Here is a 23,304-nt window from a genome sequence, read left to right as displayed (position 1 = left end):
GCCCAGGAACCTTTGAAATGTACAACGAGAAACTCATGAGCAACCTGGTCCATGTCCATGCCCCTCTTCTTCGGCCCAGGTGCTAGCCTACCAAAAGTAACAGGAAATATGAGAGCACAGGGAAAACTGGTATGAAATTGTGTAACTCCACCCTGACTCCTCTAGGTCAGCCTCTTGTTACTCCCCCTCTATACACATTAACACCCCAGAACAAGGGGCTGCTCTTTATTCCTCTGCAGATGGTTCGTGCTCTCCCTTGAACGTGTGTTCCTTGCTTTACCCCCAAAGCCTCTTACCCTTGAGATAGGCCACCTTCTCTCTTGAATGTGCATCTGCTTTCCTAAATAAATCTCTTTGTGTCTCTGACTGGCATGTGCTGAAATTCTTGTCCATCATCTGCCGCAGTCTGGCTGCAGCAAAATAACCGGGGGGGGGGGGGGGGGGGGGGGGTGACGAGCAACTTGTGTAGATTGATACAGCAGGAGTGGGAGCCGTTTATTGTAGGACAGGAGGGGTATATATACATTCCACACACTTATCTTAATTAACATAAACTAGATACAGCAGTCAACCAATAAGGAATCTCCACACTTAATGGCTCGCTGGCGTTACTTCACAAACCACTCCCCCTGGCAAAATGCCAGGCGCCATCTTGACTTGTTTACAGACCCTAACAATCACCTATGCCAAAGACCCCACTTGTCCTGAGTTGAGGTCCTTCCTCAGGGAACTCTCTGGTAGCCAGCTCATTGTTGCCTCTCATGAAGGCCAGTGTCTGGAATCTGGATGACTGCACAGAAAAGGGAGAATTTCAGGAGGCAGCTCTGCTTTTGTGTGCAATTCTTGGGCAGAGACACAGGGCATGGGGGCAATATTTATTAGTGTCAGCGCTGGCCCAGGGGATTTGTATCCAAAGGCTGAGCCTGGAGTGCAATTGGGGCATTGCCTTATATACCCTTTACTAGTTTCTTTTACATGTTAGCCCCTTTGTCTCACATATATGGTAATATACAGTTTAGTTAGGTATCCTAGGCCACAAAGAGTTGCAACAAACTTGCAACAGACATCTACACAGAGAAACTGACTATGCCTAGTCGCCTTGTCTTGTCTCTCAGGAGGGCTCTTACCACACTCTCACTTGGCCTTCTGCGTGCTGAAGGCACATATAACACATAAAGGTGTCCTCTTAATGAAGTAAAAAGCATTCTAGTTGTTACATTTGGTGTCAGTTTGACAGAAATAAGCAATCAACCTTGTTTAGAAATGAGGTGTTAGAGCTGGGCATGGTGATTCACTCCTGTAATCCCAGAGGCATGGGAGGCTAAGGAAGGAGGATTGCAAGTTCAAATTCAAAGTCAGTCTCAGCAATTTAGGGAGGTCAGAAGCAACTTAGCAAGACCATGTCTGTATTAAAAAAAAAAAAAGGCTGGGGATGTAGCTCAGTAGTTAAGTGCCCCTGGGTATAATCCTTGGTACAAAAAAAAGAAAGAGGAGGAGGAGGAGGAGGAGGAGGAGGAGGAGGAGGAGGAGGAATTGACAAACCAAAGATTAGCCTGCTGTCATGCTGAGAAGCTCAGATGGGAACTCAGAATCAAACTATATCATACCTTGTCTTGTTTCTATCTCCAAAACAGAGATGGAGCTTCTCTGCAATTCCCTACTCTGGATTAAGACCAGAACCAAAACTGACCAGAGTTGCCTTGGATCCCACCCTGAAATCTCACTTTCTGCAGGAGTGTATTCACACTCAGAAGGACTTTCTCCCAAGGTTATGTCTGTTCCTGAGGCTCATTCAAATTCCAGAACGAATCATTGAGAAGGACTTTCTCCCAAGGTTATGTCTGTTCCTGAGGCTCATTCAAATTCCAGAACGAATCATTGACAAGTCACTTCCTGTCCTCAGGTCTGTCCAGTCTCTTCAATAATTGCTTAGTGTGCCTCTAAAGTTGCCTACCACCCCCTCGCCTATCTCATTCTCTTTTCCTCCTGAGGAGAATATTTAAGCTTCAACTATCTCCTCTACCACTGAGATTAATTCTTTTGTCATGGGCCCATTTTTATCACATTTATAACTATGTGCCTTATTTTTTCCTCTTAATCTCTGTATTCGCACATTGTTTCATAGACTAAAGTTATTGAAACATCAAAGAGAAAATAAAGTTTAAAACTTCCCTATAAAGGAAAGAAGTCAAATCTCAAAAAGTGCTTCGTAACCCTGGATCCTATGGTTGGAACAGAAAACTTTCTATTGCTCCAGCATGGACCTCCTCTAAGTTTTTGTTTTTTCGGGTGGGGGGAAGGGGTACTGGTGATTGAATTCAGGTGCACTTAACCACTGAGCTACATCTTCAGCCCTGATTTTTAAATTTTTTTTTTTTATGTTGAGACAGGGTCTCACTAAGTTTCAGAGGACCTTGCTAAATTGCTGAGCTGGCCTCAAAATTTTTATCCTCCTGCTTCAGCGTCCCAAGTTACCGGCATGCACCACTGCGCCCAGCTGGACCCCTTTGTTCGGATACCAATTCCCATCCAATCTCAACTACAGTTTGTGAAATTTGAGTTCAAACATTTAGACACTACTGGGCACATGAAAATTATCAGGTGAAGGGTTTCTCAGTTCTTGTCTTCTTGAAAGAAAGATTTTAATCAAGAATCATAGAAAATAAAAAAAAATTATTTATTTAGCGATGTGGAAGTTTGTTTGGAGGTGGAAGACGTGTGTGAAGCAAGCCACCTTCAAGAGAGGAAAGGGCCTGCTGGGGGAGTCACCCACATGGAAATTTTTTATATTTGGCTTGGGGACCTCTCTCCTCGTGTATAATGTATTTGGGGCAGTTACTGAGGTTTTCCACCACAGCTTAGTGTGCTTGTGCCAATTTTGTCACATTGGAAATTTTTTTTCAGCATAGACCACATCCATTCTCTCCAGACTGACAGGGAGCTGTCTAATCTGATAAAGGCAGCACCTGGTTATGGTGCTACCCAGAGGTAGAGTCTGAATTTTCTTTTCCCCATCTCCTTTGCTCTCTTTCTAGCTGCTTACTCTAAAAAAGCATGCCCAAAAGAGGTGATTGAGTTATCGTTATTCTTTTCAGTCACTGTATTAAAAATAATGCTTCCTCTAAAAAAGTTACCTCCTATGTCTTTTCAAATCAGATGCAGAAGAAGAGCAGCTGGAAGCAGTTTTCCTCTTAGAAATCCCTGGACAACGCTGCCTGATGGATGCTGTTCCTGCTCAACCCCTCCTGCCCAGCTCATCTCCCACTCCCGTCCTCACCAATTCCATAAGCTTCCACAGGGACTTCCTGAGGCCGTCAGAGAGCTGAATTAATGGGACAGGTTTTATCCTGTATTCAGCAAATGTTCAGCTATAAGGAACTTGTTCAGTGGTATGGGACGCAATCCCTGCCCCCACTTCTATCTAGGTATTACTCTCTGCCTTGTTTCCACATCGATACAGCAGGAAAGGAATTCTTCCTTCTGTCCTCATCCTCAACAGAATGGTATGGAAAAATAATGCAGTTCTGAGTGGTTTACTACCAACATCGTTGTCATCATCTTCGTCATCATTATTATTTCATAGACAGACATTGAACCATTTCTGCTGAAATATCTCAAATACCCAATCACATAGTATTAGTAAATGCTTACTGTACACAGTTCCAGAAGTCATGACTTTTGGCCCGAAATCTGTTACCAGCTTGCTGAAGCCCATGTCAAATAAGAGCTAGTGACCAGTAAAGTATTGAAAACCTGTTTTTTTTTTTTTTTTTTTTTGGTGGGGTGGGGGTGGGGGGGTCAGAAACAAACTAAACCCCTAGGTGGCGCTCTTCCCACAGCCGACTTTCCTGCATTGGGTGCATCCTTTCCAACAGCCTGCATTGCCCAAGCTACTGTTGGTGGTAATTATAGCAAAGCAAAAGTAATTTAATGACCTCAGAAGACATACAGGATGCGTTCATGCTAGGATCAGGAAAGGCTTAACTGCAGTCGCCAACCCATATATGCTTTTCAGGGTCTTTGATTTTCCTTAGAGTTTTCACTTTATCATCAAGTCAGATGTATAAATATTTCTCTTTATAATTTAAAAACTGGCACTCAGTATTTGGAATATCTCTGTTAATTGCACATCACACTTCCCCAATTGATTCAATCATAAGGATATTCTTAGTTACAACCTGTTTTTCATTTATTCTTTGTTGTTTTAATCCTTATTTTTGTTAATTGACCTCCACCCACCACCACTCACATCTTTGCCAATAATCTTCTTTTCCAAAATAACATGGTATTGGGAGGATACGTACATTGAAAAATCAACCAATTTTTAGCACAGTTAGAGTGGTGTGACTGAAAACTAACCATTGTACAATAATGTTACAACCTGTTTTTCTTTTATTGTTAGTTGTAATCAGTCACACATGACAGTAGAAAGCTTGTTGATTCATTGTACACAAATGGAGCATAATTTTTCATTTCTCTGTACACAGAGTAGTCTCACCATTCGTGCTATCATACATATACCTAGGGTAATGATGTCCACCTCATTTCATCATCTTTCTTATCTCCTTGTCCCTCCTCCTCCCCTTTGCCCTATCCAAAATTCCTCCACTCATTCCATGCCCTGCATATGGATTAGCATCCACTTATCAGAGGAACATTTGGTTTCTGGATTTGTGTAATTGGCTTATTTCACTTCAAATGATACTCTCCAGCTCCATTCATTTACCTGCAGATGCCATAATTTTATTCTCTTTTAATGTCGAGTAATATTCCATTGTGAATATGTACTACAGTTTCTTTTATCCATTCATCTATTGAAGGGCGTCTAGGTTGATTCCACAGTTTAGCAATTGTGAATTATGCTGCTATGAATATTGAAGTGGCTGCACCACTGTGGTATGCTGTTTTTTTTAAGAATATACTACTCATTGTTTTGACCAAGGTATAAATATGTACTTGAGGCTTTGAGATTATTCCTAAACTGCTTCCAATTACAACCAAAGAGAAAGCACTCAGATTACAAAACTCCTTTCTTGCAAATGGTCTGATAATTTTCATCCCTTCTTAGAGATCTTCAAGGGACCCCTCATCCCACCTTGACCTGCAGTTTGTCTTACTGCAAGTACTCAAGTACTATTAGAATTTTTGTGTCATTTTTAGTATTTAACTCACTTTTTGAAACTGTGATAACTCATAGGTAGCAGCAGGAAGGTTCCTGTGTACCTTTCAACCAACTTCCCCCAACAGTGATATTTTATATAATTGTAGTACATTATGAAAACCTGGAAAATGAAATTGATACTATGTGTGCATTTTAAGATGATGTGTAATGAGCTCATCTGATAAATTCAGGTACACAGGATTTCTACTTAACTGGGTCCAACTTAGCTCTCTGCATCTTTGCTACCAAGTAGAGCAATCCTTTTCAAAGTGACAACAACTCATTTTCATGGGGTCTATTCTAAAACACATTGACAGCCAACAAAACCCTTCAGAATGAGTGCTAAATGGAGTGGAAGAATTTTCTCTGATCTTTTTGTCAAAAGATATATCCTACTAGATATGTAGAGTGAAATTGCTGTATATTACCAATCCCTGGAAATCCTTTCTCTGTGTGTGGTTTCGTCCTCCATTCCATATACATTTTGGCTCCTTTGTGTCACTCAGTCTGCTTTACTAATTGGATATTAGTATTGCCTTTTTTTTATCCAAGCATTTTATAATGCACATTGTCAAACAGAAAAGCTGAGAGAATTTTGCAATGAACACTCACACACCTAGAGTCTACATTTTACATTTTATTTTGTTTACTCTATTGCATATTTATTAATCCACTAATTTCTCTATCTATCCATCAATTTCTCTGTTTCTTTGTTGTTGGATTAAAATGCAATCAGCATAACTAATTGCTAAACATTTCATGAATTGCGGGCTGGGGTTGTGGCTCAGCGGTAGAGCACTTGCCTAGCGTGTGCGGGGTGCTGGGTTCGATCCTCAGCACCACATATAATGAATAAAATAAAGGTATTGTGTCAACTACAACTAAAAAGTAAAAAGATAAATTCATGAATCACATACATATGTGGATGGCTTTTAAAATAGGAATTTCATAGAACATTGACATGGTTTCAAAAGTGAATACAGAGAAGTCTATCTTTTATTGCAGTTCCTCTTTCTTTTCCACACTCTTCTGCACGGGGAAACACTGCAAAGTTTAATGTATTCTTCCATAGTCTTCATTTTCACGTAAGCAGAGAGAGCTATGCAGTCCTATACTCCCGGTCCTCTGTTCTTCTCTGCTACATATTGCATATATGAGCTACACAAAACTAGCACTCACAAGACTTTCAGTCAACCAACCCATTATGCCTTATCAAGTGCCTCTTATTTGTCTGAGAGCTGATTTTGTTTAAAAGAGATTATATGAGAAGTTACGTTTTGCTGTTCCAAGTGCATATATACTCACACCTGCGTGCATGCACATAGACATACATACATGCACACAAACTTGTAGAAACTCAAAAACTAGTTGCTAGCAAACTGATTTTGGTTCTAGTACCTGGAGTACTGGGGATGTTTCAATATTCATTGATGAGTGAGTTTGGTGCATTGAAATCACACTTTCTGACAACTTACCAACTAGCTTCATTACATTTGTGATGAATTCAGCCAAAGGGATATAAATGCCCATACATCTTTTTGCCTAAACCATCCAATGGGCCCGGAACAATGGCCTTCAATTTACCAACAACTATAAAACTGAGCCAAACCAAGAGCTGTCTAGTGTGACAACCAGAAGTACCTTGTGTGTATCTTCCAATGAGTACAGATGTGCCCTCAGAGTTCTCATTTAGATTAATTCTGTGAGCAGAGGCAAATCTCCCCCTCCAAGTTACTCTGTAACAGTCATGGTAACAAATTCAGAGAGAGGCCTGGTGAGCCCAAGTCATACTTTGTTTTTCCTCCCACACACAATAAAGGACAATATTTCTGTTCTAATAGTTTCCTCTGGTTGAATTTACTAAATTTGTTCTTGGTTAAGTATCAACAAAATCAAAAATGTGTCACTTGTGGGTTCCCCAAGTGTGAAATGAATGCCACAACCAAACCCATTCCCACTCCCAGTCCCCACCATTGGTCAACATCCCTCAGGGATCCAGGTCACATAAGTCAGGCTTCTAATCCCATGCCCTCTAAAGTGAATATCTTCCCTGTGTTTTCTAAAGACTTGGTGATATTTGAATTGTCATGGCTGCCTTTTTATGTTCCATGGTTTTCTGTTTCTACACAGAGAATATATATCTTTTTAGAATATCACACAAAATACAATCAAAGAATTGGTGCTCTTAGCCAATTTTACTGAATATTTTTATGTCAGGTAAAAAATATTATATCACATACTACCTAATAAACACCAAAAAATGGTATGAACCTATTTGTGTCATTTTGACCTTGCACATCCCAAACAGGTTTTTGACTTCCCTTTTCTTTCCCTAAAACATCAAGTCTTTGTAGCTATGAATAAATTTCCAGCTATGTATTTGGATCACATAGCTCCCTTGTGATTTTCCAGCAGCTGGACACATGAAAATGAAAGGTTAAATGATGAGAAGGTTGTATAAAGGGCCCACTGACCAGCAGGTCTAGGGTATAGTGGGGCCGGGCAAATGGTACTTGGGCTGGAATGTTATACTGAACTTCTCAAGGCCTCGCCTTTTATATTCTTCTCTTTGATCATTTGTCTTGCTTTTAGATCTTGAAGTGCCTCAGAGTTTCTGGCCACATAAGAAAGAACCCCTTTCTGTTGAATTCTCCTTGGTCCAGGACAACAGCCTCACTGAAGGAGGAAGCAGTTCATTTCCAAGGCACAGTCATTAGGAAAAGGATCCTGGTGGGTCCAGCAGCTGCTGGGTGTCAAACAGGATTTTCATCCAGGGCCAATGAGTGCAGGGATGCCAGGAGAGAGGATGGATGCTCCTGGCCTAGGCACTAAGGAAGCAGGGAGAAGGCAGGAGCAGGCAGGCAGGGGAGAGGGCATGTGCTATCCCCATCTACATTTTTATTTCATCAGTTATACATTTTGGGAGTTAGCAAGCAGAAAAGCTTGTTGTTCTATTTAGTTGTGAGTAGATGAAATGGGGGATGGGGCCCCTTCCTCAAAACACAGGGTTCAGCTGGTCAGTGAGCCTCAGAGCCCTCTCATAGCACAGCAGGGCCTCCTTCACTTCCCCTTTTAATTTGTGGCTGAGCCCCAGGAGGCTGACACTCTCCACAACACTCACATTCTGGTCCACACGCCTTTTAGCCAGTTTTTCTAAGGCACTTATAAGTTTTTTCCTGGCAAAGGACATTTCTTCTATCTTTAGACCTTTTAAATAGTGGGTGATTGCTTTGTCTTCAGATCTCATGTGAAATTGTTGGAAACAGCCATAGCGGTAATGAATGTCTTGCTGTATGTGGTCAGCAAGGTTATCCATGCATAATGCTTTCTGAAAATTTTCCTCTGCCTCTCGGTACAGGCCTCTTTCTGCATACATTTCAGCCATGTGAACGTAAGCCATCTCGAATCTTGGCCTTAGTCTTAGAGTCTCTTGGAATTCTTTTATAGCCAATTGAACCCATCTGTGCACATTTTCTCTTTCCTGCCTTCTAGGGTTCATATTTTTCCCATTCTTTACTTGAAACAGTTTTGCCCTGTAGCAAAGCCCTAACTGGTGATGCAGGTAGCCAGAGTCGGGTCTTGCCTCCAAGGCTTTCTTAAGGAGCTCAATAGCTTTATCCACACAGCCCTTTTTTCGGTAAAATTTGCTTGCATATTGAAAGACATAGGGCTGGGAGGATGTGCTGTTCAGAGCTTCCTCAATGTAGCCTTCTCCCTCTTTTTCCTGTCCTACATCCTGAAGCTTCAGGGCAAGGAGAACCTTAACATATGCATCTTCTGGGTTTAACCTGACAGCTCTCCTCAGGGGCTCTAGAGAAATTACGTTTTCATCATCATAATCCAGACGGAAGGAGGAGATGGCAAACCCCAGGCTGAATTCAGGGTTTTCAGGCTCCACTCTCAGAGCCCTTTCAAAGCAGGCCTTGGCCCGCTCATAATACTGCCCTCCACACTTCACCAAGGCCCATCCTTCCTCACACTCCATCTCAGGAGACTCCAGCCTGTAGCGGGAGGGACTTGCAAACTTCTTGCAAGTGTCCTCCACCTTGTCCAGGTAAGTTTGGGCTTCTGCCAATCTGCCCATGTGGTGATACACCCAGGCACAGTTGCCCCAGGTCACCAGGCTCCTCAGGTCTGCCTGGTCTGCGTGCTCCCTCTGGACCAAGTCTTCAGCTTCTCTCAAGCTCTGCAGGGCTTTCTCATCCTGGCCTGTCAGGTGCTTCACATAGGCCAGAAGGTTGTGAATCCCCACATTGTATCTGGTGTCTAGGAACTCAATCTCTTCCATGACCCTGCTTTCTAAATCCGGTATTGCATTGTCTTCAATTTCCAGCCCCCACGTGAAGTGACATCTCAACTGCCACAGCTTGTCCTGGATCCCATGATCATCTGCATTCTCACTGTGAAAAAAAAGTGGATTTTATCTGTTAGGTGAGGAACAGCCATAAGGAAAACCCCAGTGAAACATCTACTACAATATTAGTGCAAACTGAAAGTTTCACCTGTATTCAGATTTTTAAAAATAATTTAAAAAATATGTTTTAATTAATTATACATGTCAGTAGAATGCACTTTGATACATCATATATAATGGAGTATAATTTGTCATTCTTCTGGTTGTACATGGTGTAGAATCCTGCCAGTCTTATAGTTAATGTGTGTATATATACGGTAATAATATTGATTCATTCTATTATCCTTCCTACCCCTTATTTCCCCCCCCCCATTTAATATTTACAGAAAGGCAAATCAAAACTCCTCTAAAATTTCATCTTACACTGTCAGAATGGCAATTATCAAGAATACAAGCAATAATAAATTTTGGCAAAGATGTGGGGAAAAAAAAGGTACACTCATACACTCTCGTGGCACTTCAAATTGGTAGAACTACTGTTGAAAGCAGTATGGAGATTCCATAGAAAATTGCAATTTGCAAAATGCAATAACCATTTGATCCAGCTCTCCCACTCCTCAGTCTATATCCAAAGAACCTAAAATCAGCATACTACAGTGACACAACTATATCATTGTTCATAGCAGCTCAATTCACAATAGTTAAACTGTGGAACCAACCTAGATACCCTTCAACAGATGAATGGATAAAGAAACTGTGGTATATATATACACAATGGAAAATTACTCCGCATTAAAAAGAATAAAATTATGGTGTTTGAAGGTAAATGGAAGGAGCTGGAGAATATCATGCTAAGGAAAGTAATCCAATCTCAAAAACTCGAAGGCTGAATGTGCTGATAAGTGGATACTGATCCATAAGGGGGGGCAGATGGAGAATGGGGGAACATTGATTGCACAAAGCGGAAAGAGGGAAGAGGAGGGGACATGGGTGCAGGAACGATGGTGGAATGAGATGAACATCATTATCCTAGGTACATGTATGACTGCACATGTGGTGTGACTCTACATTGTCTACAACCAGAGAAATGAAAAGGTGTGCTCCATTTGTGTAGAATGAATCAAAATGCATTCTTCTATCATGTATAACTAATTAAAACATAATCAATAGATGGGATGGGATTCAAACTAAAATGCTTCTTCTCAGCAAAAAAAAAAAAAAATGATAACATGAAGAGAGAGCGAACAGAAAGGGAGAAAATCTTTACCACGTGCACCTCTGATATATCTCCAGGATATATTATAACTCAAACACTCTAACATCAAAAAACCAAATAACCCAATAAATAAATGGACTAAGGAACTGAACAGACACTTCACAGAAGAAGTACAATTGATCAACAAATATATGAAAAGATGTTTAACATCCTTAGCAATTAGAGAAATGCAAATCAAAACTACTCTAAGATTTCATCTCACCCCAGTCAGAATGGCAATCTTCAAGAATACAAGCAAATATAAAAGTTGGTGAGGATGTGGGGAAAAGGCACACTCATACATTGCTGGAGGGACTGCAAATTGCTGCAATCTTTATGGAAAGCAATGTGGAGATTCTTCAGAAAACGTGGCATGGGACCACTATTTGACCCAGCTATCCCACTCCTCCGTTTACACCCAAAGGACTTAAAAGCAGCATATTAGAGTGATGCAGCCACATCAATGTATTTAGATCTTTAAGTCAGGCATGAATAGTGATTGTAGTTTGCTTGGCTTCATAGTATTGTTCCAGCACATTCTAAGCAAGTCACCGTTTAGAATCACATTTGTAACATTATGATAACAATGGCACTTGACACCCTGGCCTTTTGGAACTTTTAATATTTTTCCCTGCTTAAGGAAAGCACACTCCATATCACATGCTGTGTAAAAGGGTTTTATTTAACTATTAGTAAAAAATAAGAAAGACTGATTAGAAGTGTGTAACTTTAGTGAACATTATCGACTTCGGGACTATAAAGTGTGTGGATACAAACAATGAAGACCATTGAACAGAGAATAATAGGAGACAAAGGCTTTTCGTCCCCTCTGAGAAATGAACACAAGTCCTTATACATTCTAGGCAATAGTTCTACCACTAAACTACATCCCTAGCCCTTTGTATTTTATTTTGATAGAAGGTCTTACTAAAATGCACAGACTGGGTTCCTCTTGGCATAGCCTCCTGATAGCTTGGAATTACAGAAAAGAAACTGTGAGCTTGGCTTTTTTTTCCCCTTAACTTTTTACTTTGAAATAAATATAAAATGAAAGGTTGTTGTGATGAGATCCAGTGTATCTTATACCCAATTTCTCCCAGTAATTATAACTTTTACAACTCTAGTATAGTATCAACACAAGCTAATTGCTTTGGTTACCACAACATGTGTACAGCTCTACCATTCTTTCACAAAATAAACCTCTGAAAGCACCACAAGATGCAGATGAAGATACACTACATCATCACCTCATGTACCCCTTAGAGTCTTACAGCTGTTAATTTGTAATGTAAAGAATGTCAGGTAAGTGGAGAATGTTATACAACAGGGTGGTTCAACACATAAAAACCATAAGCATAAATGATCATTAGCAGAGTCACAGAAAAAAAGAGTCAGTTTGCAGAAAACCCATCAACAACATTTATCTCCCTGTCAGGATAACAGAAGGAAATGTCCTAACCCAATAAAGGTTGTATATGAAAAGTCCACAGCTAGTATCAACCTCAATGAAGAAATAATGAAAGATATCATCTCACTCCAGTCAGAATGGCAGCTATTATGAAGACAAACAACAATAAATTTTTGTGAGGAGGTGGAGAAAAAGGAACACTCATACATTGCTGGTGGGACTGCAAATTGGTGCAGCGAATATGGAAAGCAGTAATGGAGATTCCTTAGAAATCCGGGAATGGAACCACCATTTGACCCAGCTATCCCTCTCCTCGGAATATACCCAAAGGACTTAAAAACAGCATACTACAGGGACAGAGCCACATCAATGTTTATAGCAGCCCAATTCACAATAGCTAAACCGTGGAGCGCACCTAGGTGCCCTTCAGTGGATGAATGGATAAAAAAAAAATGTGACATATATACACAATAGAATTTTACTCAACAGTAAAAGAGAATAAAATCATGGCATTTGCAGGCAAATGGATGGCATTGGAGAAAATAATGCTAAGTGAAGTTAGCCAATCCCCACAAAAAAAACAAATGCCAATTTTTTCCTCTGATATAAGGAGGCTGACTCATAGTGAAGTAGGGAGGGGGAGCATCAGAGGAATCGAGAATAGAGGGGGAGCATGGGAAGAATAGATGAATTCTAGGAAAGAGGAGTGGGAGGGAAAGGGAGAAGGTAGGGGATTAGCAAGGAAGGTAGAATGTGATGGACATCATTATCCAAAGTACATGTATGAAGACACAAATTGATTGTCAACATATGTAATATACAGAGATATAAAAAATTGTGGTACATATGTGTAATAATAATTGTAATGCAAAAAATACAAAGTACATGTATAAAGATATGAATTGGCATGAACATACTTTATATACAAAGATATGAAAAATTGTGCTCTATATGTGTAATAAGAATTGTAATGCATTCCACTGTCATGTATTTAACAAAATAAAATCAATTTTCAAAAAATTAACAATGAAATCTTTTTTCCTAGCATCTGGAACAAGGTAAGTATTCTGGCTTTTACCTTTTCCAATTAGCATAAATTATATGTACAAGAGTTTCAAGAGGCCACACAAGAACTGTTATAACTACTAGACAAATGAAGCACAGTAGCAGAATGCAAAATCAGTATGCAAAACTCAGTTGTGTTTCTAAACACAATGAACAATTCAAAAGAAGTGAAAAAAACAATCCTATTCACAATAGCAAGGAGAAGAATGAAGTGCTTAAGAATAAACTCAATCAAGGAGGAAAAGGAGACTACACTGAGCACTGCAAGCTATTTTTGAAAGACAGAAGACACACGGAAAAGTGAAAGACATCCCAAGTTCATAGGCCAGAAGCTTAATATTGCTAAGTTGTCAGTACTGCCCAAAGTGAGCTACAGATTCAGGGCAATCCCTACCAACGTTCCACGGAAAGTTTCTTCCAGGAGTAGAAAATTTCATCCTAAAATTCATATGGTGTCTCAGTATATTATAAGTCAGGGTTTTCTGGAACAGAATGTTCTTTGGAACAGTTCTGTTCTCAGGAACAGAATCAACAGGAAGTATAATTATAAAAAGGGGACTTATTAGGTGGGCTTATGCAACCAGAAGCTGAATAGTCCACAATGGCCATCTGTAGGCTGGAGAGCTGGGAAAACCAGTAGCTGTGCAGTCAAAGAGGCTGAAGCCTCAGAACAAGAGGGATCAATGGTGCTACTCTAGTCTGAGCACAAAGTCTTCTGGAGAATCATTGTCAGAGTCTGTTTTAGAAAAGTAAAGAAGAGAGAGTCTGATTCCTCAGATATGGTAGAAGCAATCGAGAAGACTTTCAGGAAGAATCCAGCTTGCATCTGCTGCTGCCTCTTTCTTCGTCCAAATTTTATTCCATTTAAGCCATCATCCTATTGGTTAGCTTTGCCCAAACGTAAGGAGGTTCTCCATTTGGGTAGGCTATCGCACATGCCAATCATTCATAGACACACCCTGATAGAAACACCTATAATGTTAACACAATCAAGTTGGCAATGCAGATTAACCATTACACAAAGGCACTGAGATAGCCAAAATAATCTTGAGAACAAAGAACAAAGCTGGACCTCTCACACTTTCTGATTTCAGAGGTGAATACAAAGCTATAGAAATCCAAACATTATGGTGTGGCATAATGACCATATGAAAGGCAGTAGAAACACATAGACCAAGAAAAGAGAGACCCTGGAAATAAACTCTCATCTGTAGAGTTACATTACTAGCCCAGGTTGCCATAATAACAAAGCATGTGGTGGTAGAACTCTTCTCAGGGTTATGGACGCTAGAATTGCAAGTAAAAATGTGTGCCTATGGTACCTAGCAAGGGCTCTTTATAGAAGGCCACTGACTTAGAGATGGCCACTTGAATTATTTATTTTTTAAATATTTTTTAGTTGTAGGTAGACACAATACCTTTATTTTGTTTACTCACATGTGGTGCTGAAAATTGAACTCTCACACATGCTAGGCAGGCGCTCTACCACTGAGCCAAAACCCCAGCCCAGTGGCCACTTACTTTGTACTTCACTTGGCCATCCCTCCCTGGCCCATGGATGCAGACAACTTAAGTATCTCTTTACCTTCTTATAATGACATTGGCTCTAGAGAAGCAAGGCCTCATCCTATGTTTCCCCTTAATCTTTGCTACCTCCTTCTAGACCCTATCTAAGAGACTGTCACATTAAAGCTAATATTTAGAGATTTGAACTTGTGATTTGGAGATTCAGTTCAGAACATTGATGAAGCAACTTTGACAAGCATGTCAAGTCCACTCACTGGGATAAAGGACAGTCTTTATAACTAATGCTGTGGAAAAACTAGAGCACCATTTGTAAAACAGTGAGTTGGACCTCTACCTTATTTAGTATACCAAATGACTCAAAATGAATTAAAAACCTAAATGTGAGACTAAAACAATAAAACTTGCAGAGGAAAATATAAGGGAAAAGCTTCTTGACATTGCATTTGGCAATGTTTTCTTGGCTGTGACAATCAAATCACAGGAAACAACAGAAAAAGAGATGAGTTGGACTTGACCAAAATGAAGAAATTTGTGCATCAAAGGCCACAATCAACAGACTGATAAAAGAGCTCCCAGAATGATAGAAAATATTTGCAACCACTATCTGAAATGAGTGTATCTTTAGCATACGTTGATGCTCAAAACAATTGGAAACAGGTTTGAAAGCAACACTTGTGCATGGATGTTTATTGCAGCACTATCTATAGCCAAAGGTGACAACTGCACAAATGTTCTTGATTTGATAAATGGATATACACAACTGGATATTATTCAGCCATGGAAAGCAACAAAGGCTGATAATGTTACAATAGGGAAGAGCCTTTAAAACATGATGGTCCCCAAGTGTAGGTGTGTGTGCCTGTAATCCAGCTTATCAGGAGGCTGAGGCAAGGGGACTGCAAGTCAGAGGCTACCCTGGGCAACTTAGTGAGAGCCCTTATCACAATACAATGTGAAAAAGGGCTAGGAATGTAGCTCTATGGTAGAGTGCTTGCCTCACCTGAGAGAGGTCCTGGGTTCAATGTTCAGTGCTGCCCCCTCCAAAAAAGCAAATTTATGGCAGATGAAGGAACACAGGACAAAAGGACATTGTAGTGTTCAACTTTTTTTTTCTTCTACTTCTTTGGTTTTGAGATTTCTCCTGAGTGTGATTGTAAACTCTTGTCCTGCTCTGATGTAACTTCATGGTATTTGTTCCTGGATATCTGCAGTGTGCCTTCAGTGGCTACTTCTTCATCCTGGTGTACAGCCCAATACCTGTGTGTCTGACCCATGACCACGTGTCCCCTGTCCCCTCACAGCAAACCTCTTTATACTGGAAAAGGATCCATTGGCTTCTGTTGAACTTTCTCTGCCTTCTTCACAACAAAGTAACCACTCTCTACTGCAGACATGTCCATCAGGAGAGACACAGAGACAGCCACTCCAAGACACAGGGGAAATAACAGAAGCAAGTTCTCACTAACAGATCCCAGAGAAACGACAGCAAGACTCCTTGCAGGGAGAACAGGAATTGGGGAGTTTCAGGGACACTGAAGCTCAACCAGTGGGTGGGGAGAAAAACAAGAAAGATGATAAATACCAGTAAATTTTAGACTTTGAAAATTTAAAATGGCAAATTTCATCCTAGTGCTATTTTATACATATTTTGTCGTGGCACATATTGAAATTTACATTAAACCATCAAAACGGAACAACTGATTAGGATGGCATCTGAAATGATGTCCGGAAACCACACTGTAACTCTTTTACAGAAATTGGCTTAACAGTTTAATACAGTGTCTTATTTGTATCTCAGCTCCACCTCTTATGGACTGGGTGATCCTAGCTTATCTAAGTCAGACAATACCTCTGTAAAATTAGGATAAATAATTGCCTCATAATTTTCTTTTAAGGATTCAATGTAATAATTTACAAAATAGTTTTAGAAAACAGATTAGCATTGAATAATTATTCAGAATTAGATAGCTACCTTGTATCCTTTGGTATTATTACTCTTTCTCATTTTAGATTTTCAGTTCCAAGTCAATATTTGGCAGAGGGTTGACCTGTGGTTTTGTAGTTTCTGGAAATTCTGCCTCTTACAAGTTTTGCCCAGAAGGGACATTTGCAAGTCAATCAATATTAACTAAAAGAATTATATCTGCTGATCTCAGGAGTTGCTTGATTCAAGATTCAGCTGGGACCATAGAGAAATTCCCATTGGGCCTTTCTGATAAGGAAGATGTGGATGTTCCTAAGCAGAGACCACCAGCCAAGACCCATGGACAGGTAGATGCCAAGGACCTGCAGGTGATGGGCAGCCCCAGGAAATGTGATCTGCTCACCTTCAATCTACTCAGAGCTTCATCAGAGCTGGACCCTCAGAAGGTGAGCTGAGGAGTCTCCAGAAGAAGGCCATGAGCTTCTCACCCCATCCCCACAGTATCTCCCCAGACATCTGGGAGGCTCCATTGAACCTCACACTACTGTGTGGGTCCTTTTTTACCAAAATGAGGAGTGAGGAGAAAGAGATGTCTCTAACCTGACAAGCTCATCCCCTTTCCCTAGATGGGAAATAGTGTGAGGAAAAAGAATTTCTGATTCTGGGATCATTTTCTCTCTTCTTGCAAAACTCATTTCCTCTGTCCTACGCTTCTCCAGGAATTGCATAAATGTACCTACATAAGTTCAATTTTCATCCTCAGAAATGAAAATGCCTACATGAATACAACAGCTTAGCTGTGGCTATAATGCACTTGCATGTTACACTCACACACACACACACACACACACACACACACACACACACACACATTAGTCTATGAACAGATACTCAATAGAAAGTTTAGGAGGCCTGAGAATCAACCTGTTGAGGTAGTATTGATTAATTTTGCTTCTAAACCTTTAGACTTGCGGACAAAAAAGCAGAGAATTTCTCACCTCATGGTTGCTGTGAATGAGGTTGCAGTTCTACAGTTTTCTTCAGTCGAGTGGGCTTTTCAGAGATCTGGTGGTCTGTCTGTAGGTATTCTCCTAATGAAACCCAGGACAAGGCTTTATAAGCAACCGATGATGTAATCTGCCCCTGTCTGCATACAATAGGAGAGTGGAATCTGGAAGTGGAAAGTGAAACTGGCAAGTTCCTGCTCATAGAAACTGAAACTTAAGCAGAGATGGAGATTCCTTCATTGTTTCCTTTTGAGAACTGGTTGAAAGAAGACCTGGGACAGAGATTGTCCTGAGGTGTGAATTCCTGTCTCTCAGCCTGGAGGACCCTTGGGGGCAAGGACATGGGAGTTACTGCAGAGTCAGTCCCCTGAGCTTATGGCAGCAGGACCTGTGAAAATGGCTATGTGAACTTGGAGAAGTCATGCCTCCCCTCAGCTTCCTGTTTGCCCACCTGGAAACAGGGATTGTTCAGATATGGCATAGAATTATGTAATTCTCTGAATAGGAATCTTATCCTAAATGTGCTGCATTTTTGAGAGGTTTGCATTCCTATGTATTGTGTCATCATCATGTGGAAAGGCATAGTGAAGGAGAAGACCCCACTACATTGCAGATGGGAAGCACTGACTGGTGCATGGGTAGGGCGGGGGGGGGGGAGAGAGAGAGAGAGAGAGAGAGAGAGAGAGAGAGAAGCACAAGATAGAGTGCCCAAAGTTATGTATCCAAAACCCACTCCCTCCTACTAGGCCCTACACCCTACAGTTTCTACCACCTCCTAATTTCTCATTCAAATGATGAATCTGTGGACTAATCCACTTATGATATCAGAGTCCTCATGATCCCATGAATTGCAGAAAGAGCCACCTTTGAGCAATGCTGCACTGGGAATCAAACTTTCAAAATATGAGATTTTGGGGGACATTTCAGATAGCAGCCTAAACACTCTGTGTTGCTAGTTAATTTCCCAGACTCAAGTTATTAAACATTCACAGAGAAAAATATTAAAAGTTCCCCACAAAGACCAAATATTTCTTTTTCTCTCTCTCTCTCTCTCTCTCTCACACACACACACACACACACACATACACACACACAAACACAGGTTTCCTGAGGGCAAGGATTCTGGTTCATTGGCAGAATGTTTGCTTCATGCTGATGCACTGGGTTCGATACTCACCACCAAATAAAAATAAATAAATAAAATAAAGGTATTGTGTCCATCCACAACTAAAAAATATTTTTTTAAAAAAGGATTCCTTAGGTAGAAAACCCTCTATTGCTCCAGCATGGATGCATTCATCTGATTCAAATTCCCACTCAACCTCAACCTAGTTCATAGACTTCGAGTTTAAACACTAAGCATCTTAGCAACAACTTGGCACATTGAGGCACGCCAAGCAAAGGTGATTGCTGATATTCTTTTCAGTCACCAAATTAAAAATAATGCTTCCTCTAAAGAAGTTACCTCCTTTTGCTTTTCAAACCAGAATCAAAAGAAGAGTAGCATCAAGAAGTTTTCCTCTTATAAAGCATCCCTGGACACACTGCCTGATGAAAACAGGTCCTGCTCAACCCCTCCTGCCCAGCTCATCCCCCACTGCAGTCCTCATCAATTCCATCAGCTTCCACAGGGACATCCTGGAGGTCTTCGCAAAGCTAGACATAAGTACAAGTTGCTGAATCAATGAGACAGGTTTTCTCCTGTAGTCATCAGATGTTCAGGCTATAATAAAATGCCAAATATCAATCAATTAGAAAGGATCTGTTATTTGATAGTGTGTTTAGAATTCTCATGGGTAGAGAACATTTGGGCTGTCCATTTCCCAAAGTGCTAGATAGCATGCAGAGCAGGGAGGAAGTGTTTTGCCTGTCATTGCTCTGAAATGTCATTGGTTCTGGTTCTGTGAAGATCTGGCTCAGGCTGGTTTGTTATTGACCACCTTGCTTAGAGAATTACAGGTACATGCCTGTAATTCCAGCTGCTTGGGAGGCTAAAGCAGGAGCGTCACAAAGTTGAGGCCAGCCTAGTGAGACAGTGTTTCAAAATAAAAAACAAAACAGACCCTTGCACAACTCAGGAAGAGAAACATTAAGGGGAGAGGAAAGAAGAAAAGGTGTGTGTGTGTGTGTGTGTGTGTGTGCAAGCGCACGCACTGGCACATGTGCAAAGATAAGATAGAAAATTGGAGCTGGGGAAAACGAAACTTGAAGAAATGTAATATCAGTACTAGCTTCTGAGTGTTTTCCCAGAATTCCAGACCATGTCTGCAAGACACTGGACAGTTGTGAGAACCTACAGACCTCTGTGAACCTCCTTTCTCTAGGCTAATAAAAAAAAGTGATTTGGAATAGCTATGCAGATCTCGACCCTCATAACACAGAAGGGTCATGTGCAGGGAAGTTTTAAAAGTAATTCCTACTAGGCCCTGCCCAAGATCTATGGAATTCCTGTCTGGATGTGCGGTGGGCCCCCAGACTCAATGTTAAAAAGGAATTCTGAGAGGATGGATTTGGCTGTGCACCTGGGCTCTGATCAGGGCCTCAGGGATCCCTGGTGCTTATTGTATGTCTGAACTGGTCTTGTTTACTGGTGTGGAACCCAATCTCTGGCCACACTTCCCTTTCTTTGAGGTCAATATCAACGTCTTTCTTACTCTGTGTTGTTGCCCTACAGACACAGTGGACAAGGAACTCCTCATTCTCTTTTTGATACATAGGATGGCCATTCTAGTGGTACATAACAATAATAATGTCTATTATTATATAATATTGTATTATATACTTATAATATACATCATAAAATGAATAATTATTGTTATATGGACAGACATGAGTTATTTTTGCTAAAATGCCTCATACATCCAGTTGCACACTATTGGGAATGTGTATCATACAAAATTCCCCTACTTGTTTTAAGGTTGTGACTTGTGGTCTAAAGTCTCTGATGAGTTTGCTAAAGGCCATGTAGAATAGGGGATAATGACATGGTTGCCTATTGAATTCTGGTTTCTCCTAGGTGTCAGGGTACATGCCTGTAATTCCAGATGCTTGGGAGGCTAAAGCAGGAACATCACAAAGTTGAGGCCAGCCTAGTGATAGAGTGTTTCAAAATAAAAAAGAATTAAATGGGCTGGAGATGCCAGTCAGTGTCTTGCCTGGCACCCACAACCCCAGCATCACCCACAGACACACAAAACAGTTAATTTCTTGATAGAGTCAAATTCAACCCCTAGGTGGCCCTGCTTTCCTCAGTGAACTTTTCTGTATTCTTGGACATCCTACAAATTAGCATGCACTGCAGAAGTTGCTATGTTTGTTTGGAGTACTGGTAGTTAAATGGGAGCACTGCAGTGTCCTTGAAGGATGAACAGGATGTTTCCATGCTAGGATCATGAAGAGTAAAGACTTCACTGAAGCCATCAATCCCATATTTTAAAATAATTAAAAATTATTTAAAAATATTTAAAAATAATTCCCACTAGGCCATGCCCAAGATTAATCGAATTCCTGTCAGGATGTGCAGTGGGCCCCCAGACTCAATGTTAAAAAGAAACTCTGAGAGCATGAATTTGGCTGTGCAGCTGGGCTCCCATCAGGGCCTTGGGGATGCTTTCTTGCATTTTTGAGTTTCCTTAGAGTTTTTTGTTCATCATAAGTCAGGCTGAAAGCTATTTATCCTCAAGATTTAAAATTGGGTAGTTGAACATCTGGCATATTGTTGTCAATTACACATCTTATTCTCACCTAAATTTATTTAATCAGAAGGATATTCTTAGCCTCAGCCTGTTTTTTGAAATATGCAACTCCGTGTTTTGACCACTGTATTAAATATGTTCACAGCTTTTGAGATTATTCTTAATTGCTTCAAATCACTCTATGAAGAAAGGACTCAGACAGCAGCAATACCTTTTTTGTAAATGGTCTGATTTTTCACACATATTTGTACATCTTCAAGGGACCACTCGCCTACCTTGAACCACAATTTGGCTTACTACAAACTACTCAAGTACCAGCAGAATTTTTATGTCAAAATTTTTTTTGTAAAAATTTCTTAGTTGTTAATGTACCTTTCTTATTTTTTTTATTTCCATGTGGTGCTGAGAATCGAACTCAGTGCCTCTCACATGCCAGGCAAGGGCTCAGCCACTGAACTCCAGCCCCAGCCCTATGTCAATGTTTTAAAGTTCAGGCTTTTTCTGAAACAATAACTTACAAGAAGTGGCAGGAAGTTTCCTTTGTTCCCTCAGGAAATTTCTTGTAATGGTGATATTTTATATAACTGTAGAACAGAATTAAGACCAGGAAAAGGAACTTGACATTGTGTGTGTGTTTTAAAATGGAATTTAATGAGCTCATCTTATAAATTCAGGTACTCAGGATTTTTATTCAACTGATTCTGTCTTATATCTCTGTGTATTTGCTCTCAAGTGGATAGCTCCTTCTCTGATACCAACATCGTTCTTCATGTGACCAATTCCAAAATGCACAGGCAGCCTCAGAATTACAAAAACAAAAGAAACTTCCAGAATGATTGCAGAACAAAGCACAGAAATTTTTCTCTTTCTCTCTCCCTCAGTTCCTCTCTCTCTCTCTCTCTCTCTCTCTCTCTCTCTCTCTCTCTCTCTTTCTCTCCCCACCCATCTCTTTCTGTTTAATAGGTATATCTTGTTAAATAAGTGAAGTTGTGGTGTATTTCAACTCCCTGGGAACCCTGCCTCTCCACATGGGTTTATCTTCTATCTCATGCATATTTTGGCTTATTTGCTCTTTCATCCAAACATTTCATCATGTATATTGTCAAGCAGAGAAAATTGAGAGAATTTTAAAAGATGTTCTTAGCATTCTCTTTATATGTGATATGAATATGCGTGTGTATGGCCAATTTCATGTGTCAATAACTCAGCCTTCCAATTTTGTGGCTTCAAGAACTGAACACCTCCTGTCTTTTCTAAAGACTTTGGTAGTGTTGGTATTGGCATGAATGTCTTTGCTTTGGTCCTTGTGATGGTGCATGAGTGGATTCTACAGTTTTCTGTTTCCACCCAAACAGGGAATATACATATTTTGTGAAGTTTCTAACCAAACACACTCAAAGAATTGGTGATGTTAGAACATTTTGTTGGATATTTATAGTTAATTTGAAAAGATTTCAGGATTTCACATGGTCCTGTTCAAGTGATCAAAGGTGATCTTCATCACATTACCAAAACTCCACCCGTGGAGAATGCTGATGCTGCCATCCTCTCAATGTCTGTCCTGCAAAGAGCCATGAAGTTGATACTATGCCATGTGATCACTGTGTTTTACTTCTGTTGCTTCTGGCCTCCCAGGGCTGTGTGAGTTGGTTCTACAGTTCTTGGTTTGTTCAAAATATTTTAATAAAACCTTTTCACGAGCTGGGTTTGTGGCTCAGAGGTAGATTGCTCACCTGGCATGTGTGAGGAACTGGGTTCTATCCTCAGCACCACATAAATATAAATAAAAGAAAGATATTAGGTCTATCTATAACTAAAAATATATATTTTTAAAAAGTTTCATTATATTTTGTAGTGCATATTAATTGAAAAAATAATGGGTTCCTCTATGACATTTTCATACACAAA

General features: G+C 40.3%; 1 protein-coding gene across 1 annotated transcript; it reads right to left on the bottom strand.

Annotated features, from left to right (window-relative positions):
- Positions 1-5,785: 5,785 nt before the first annotated feature.
- Positions 5,786-17,850, bottom strand: LOC124096417 (interferon-induced protein with tetratricopeptide repeats 1B). The gene is made up of 2 exons (XM_046450268.2): positions 17,693-17,850; positions 5,786-9,561 (listed from the first exon to the last, which is right to left on the bottom strand). Exons 1-2 carry the CDS (start codon positions 17,695-17,697, stop codon positions 8,157-8,159), a joined length of 1,410 nt encoding a protein of 469 aa, XP_046306224.1. The 5' UTR covers positions 17,698-17,850; the 3' UTR covers positions 5,786-8,156.
- Between the last annotated feature and the right edge of the window lie 5,454 nt (positions 17,851-23,304).

Source organism: Marmota monax, unplaced genomic scaffold, assembly GCF_021218885.2.
Source record: "Marmota monax isolate L192 unplaced genomic scaffold, Marmota_monax_Labrador192_F-V1.1 WCK01_AAM20220418_F8-fsc00004, whole genome shotgun sequence".
Taxonomy (NCBI): domain Eukaryota; kingdom Metazoa; phylum Chordata; class Mammalia; order Rodentia; family Sciuridae; genus Marmota; species Marmota monax.
Note: the sequence above shows the minus strand (reverse complement) of the source record. Positions and strands in the feature narration are given on the sequence as shown.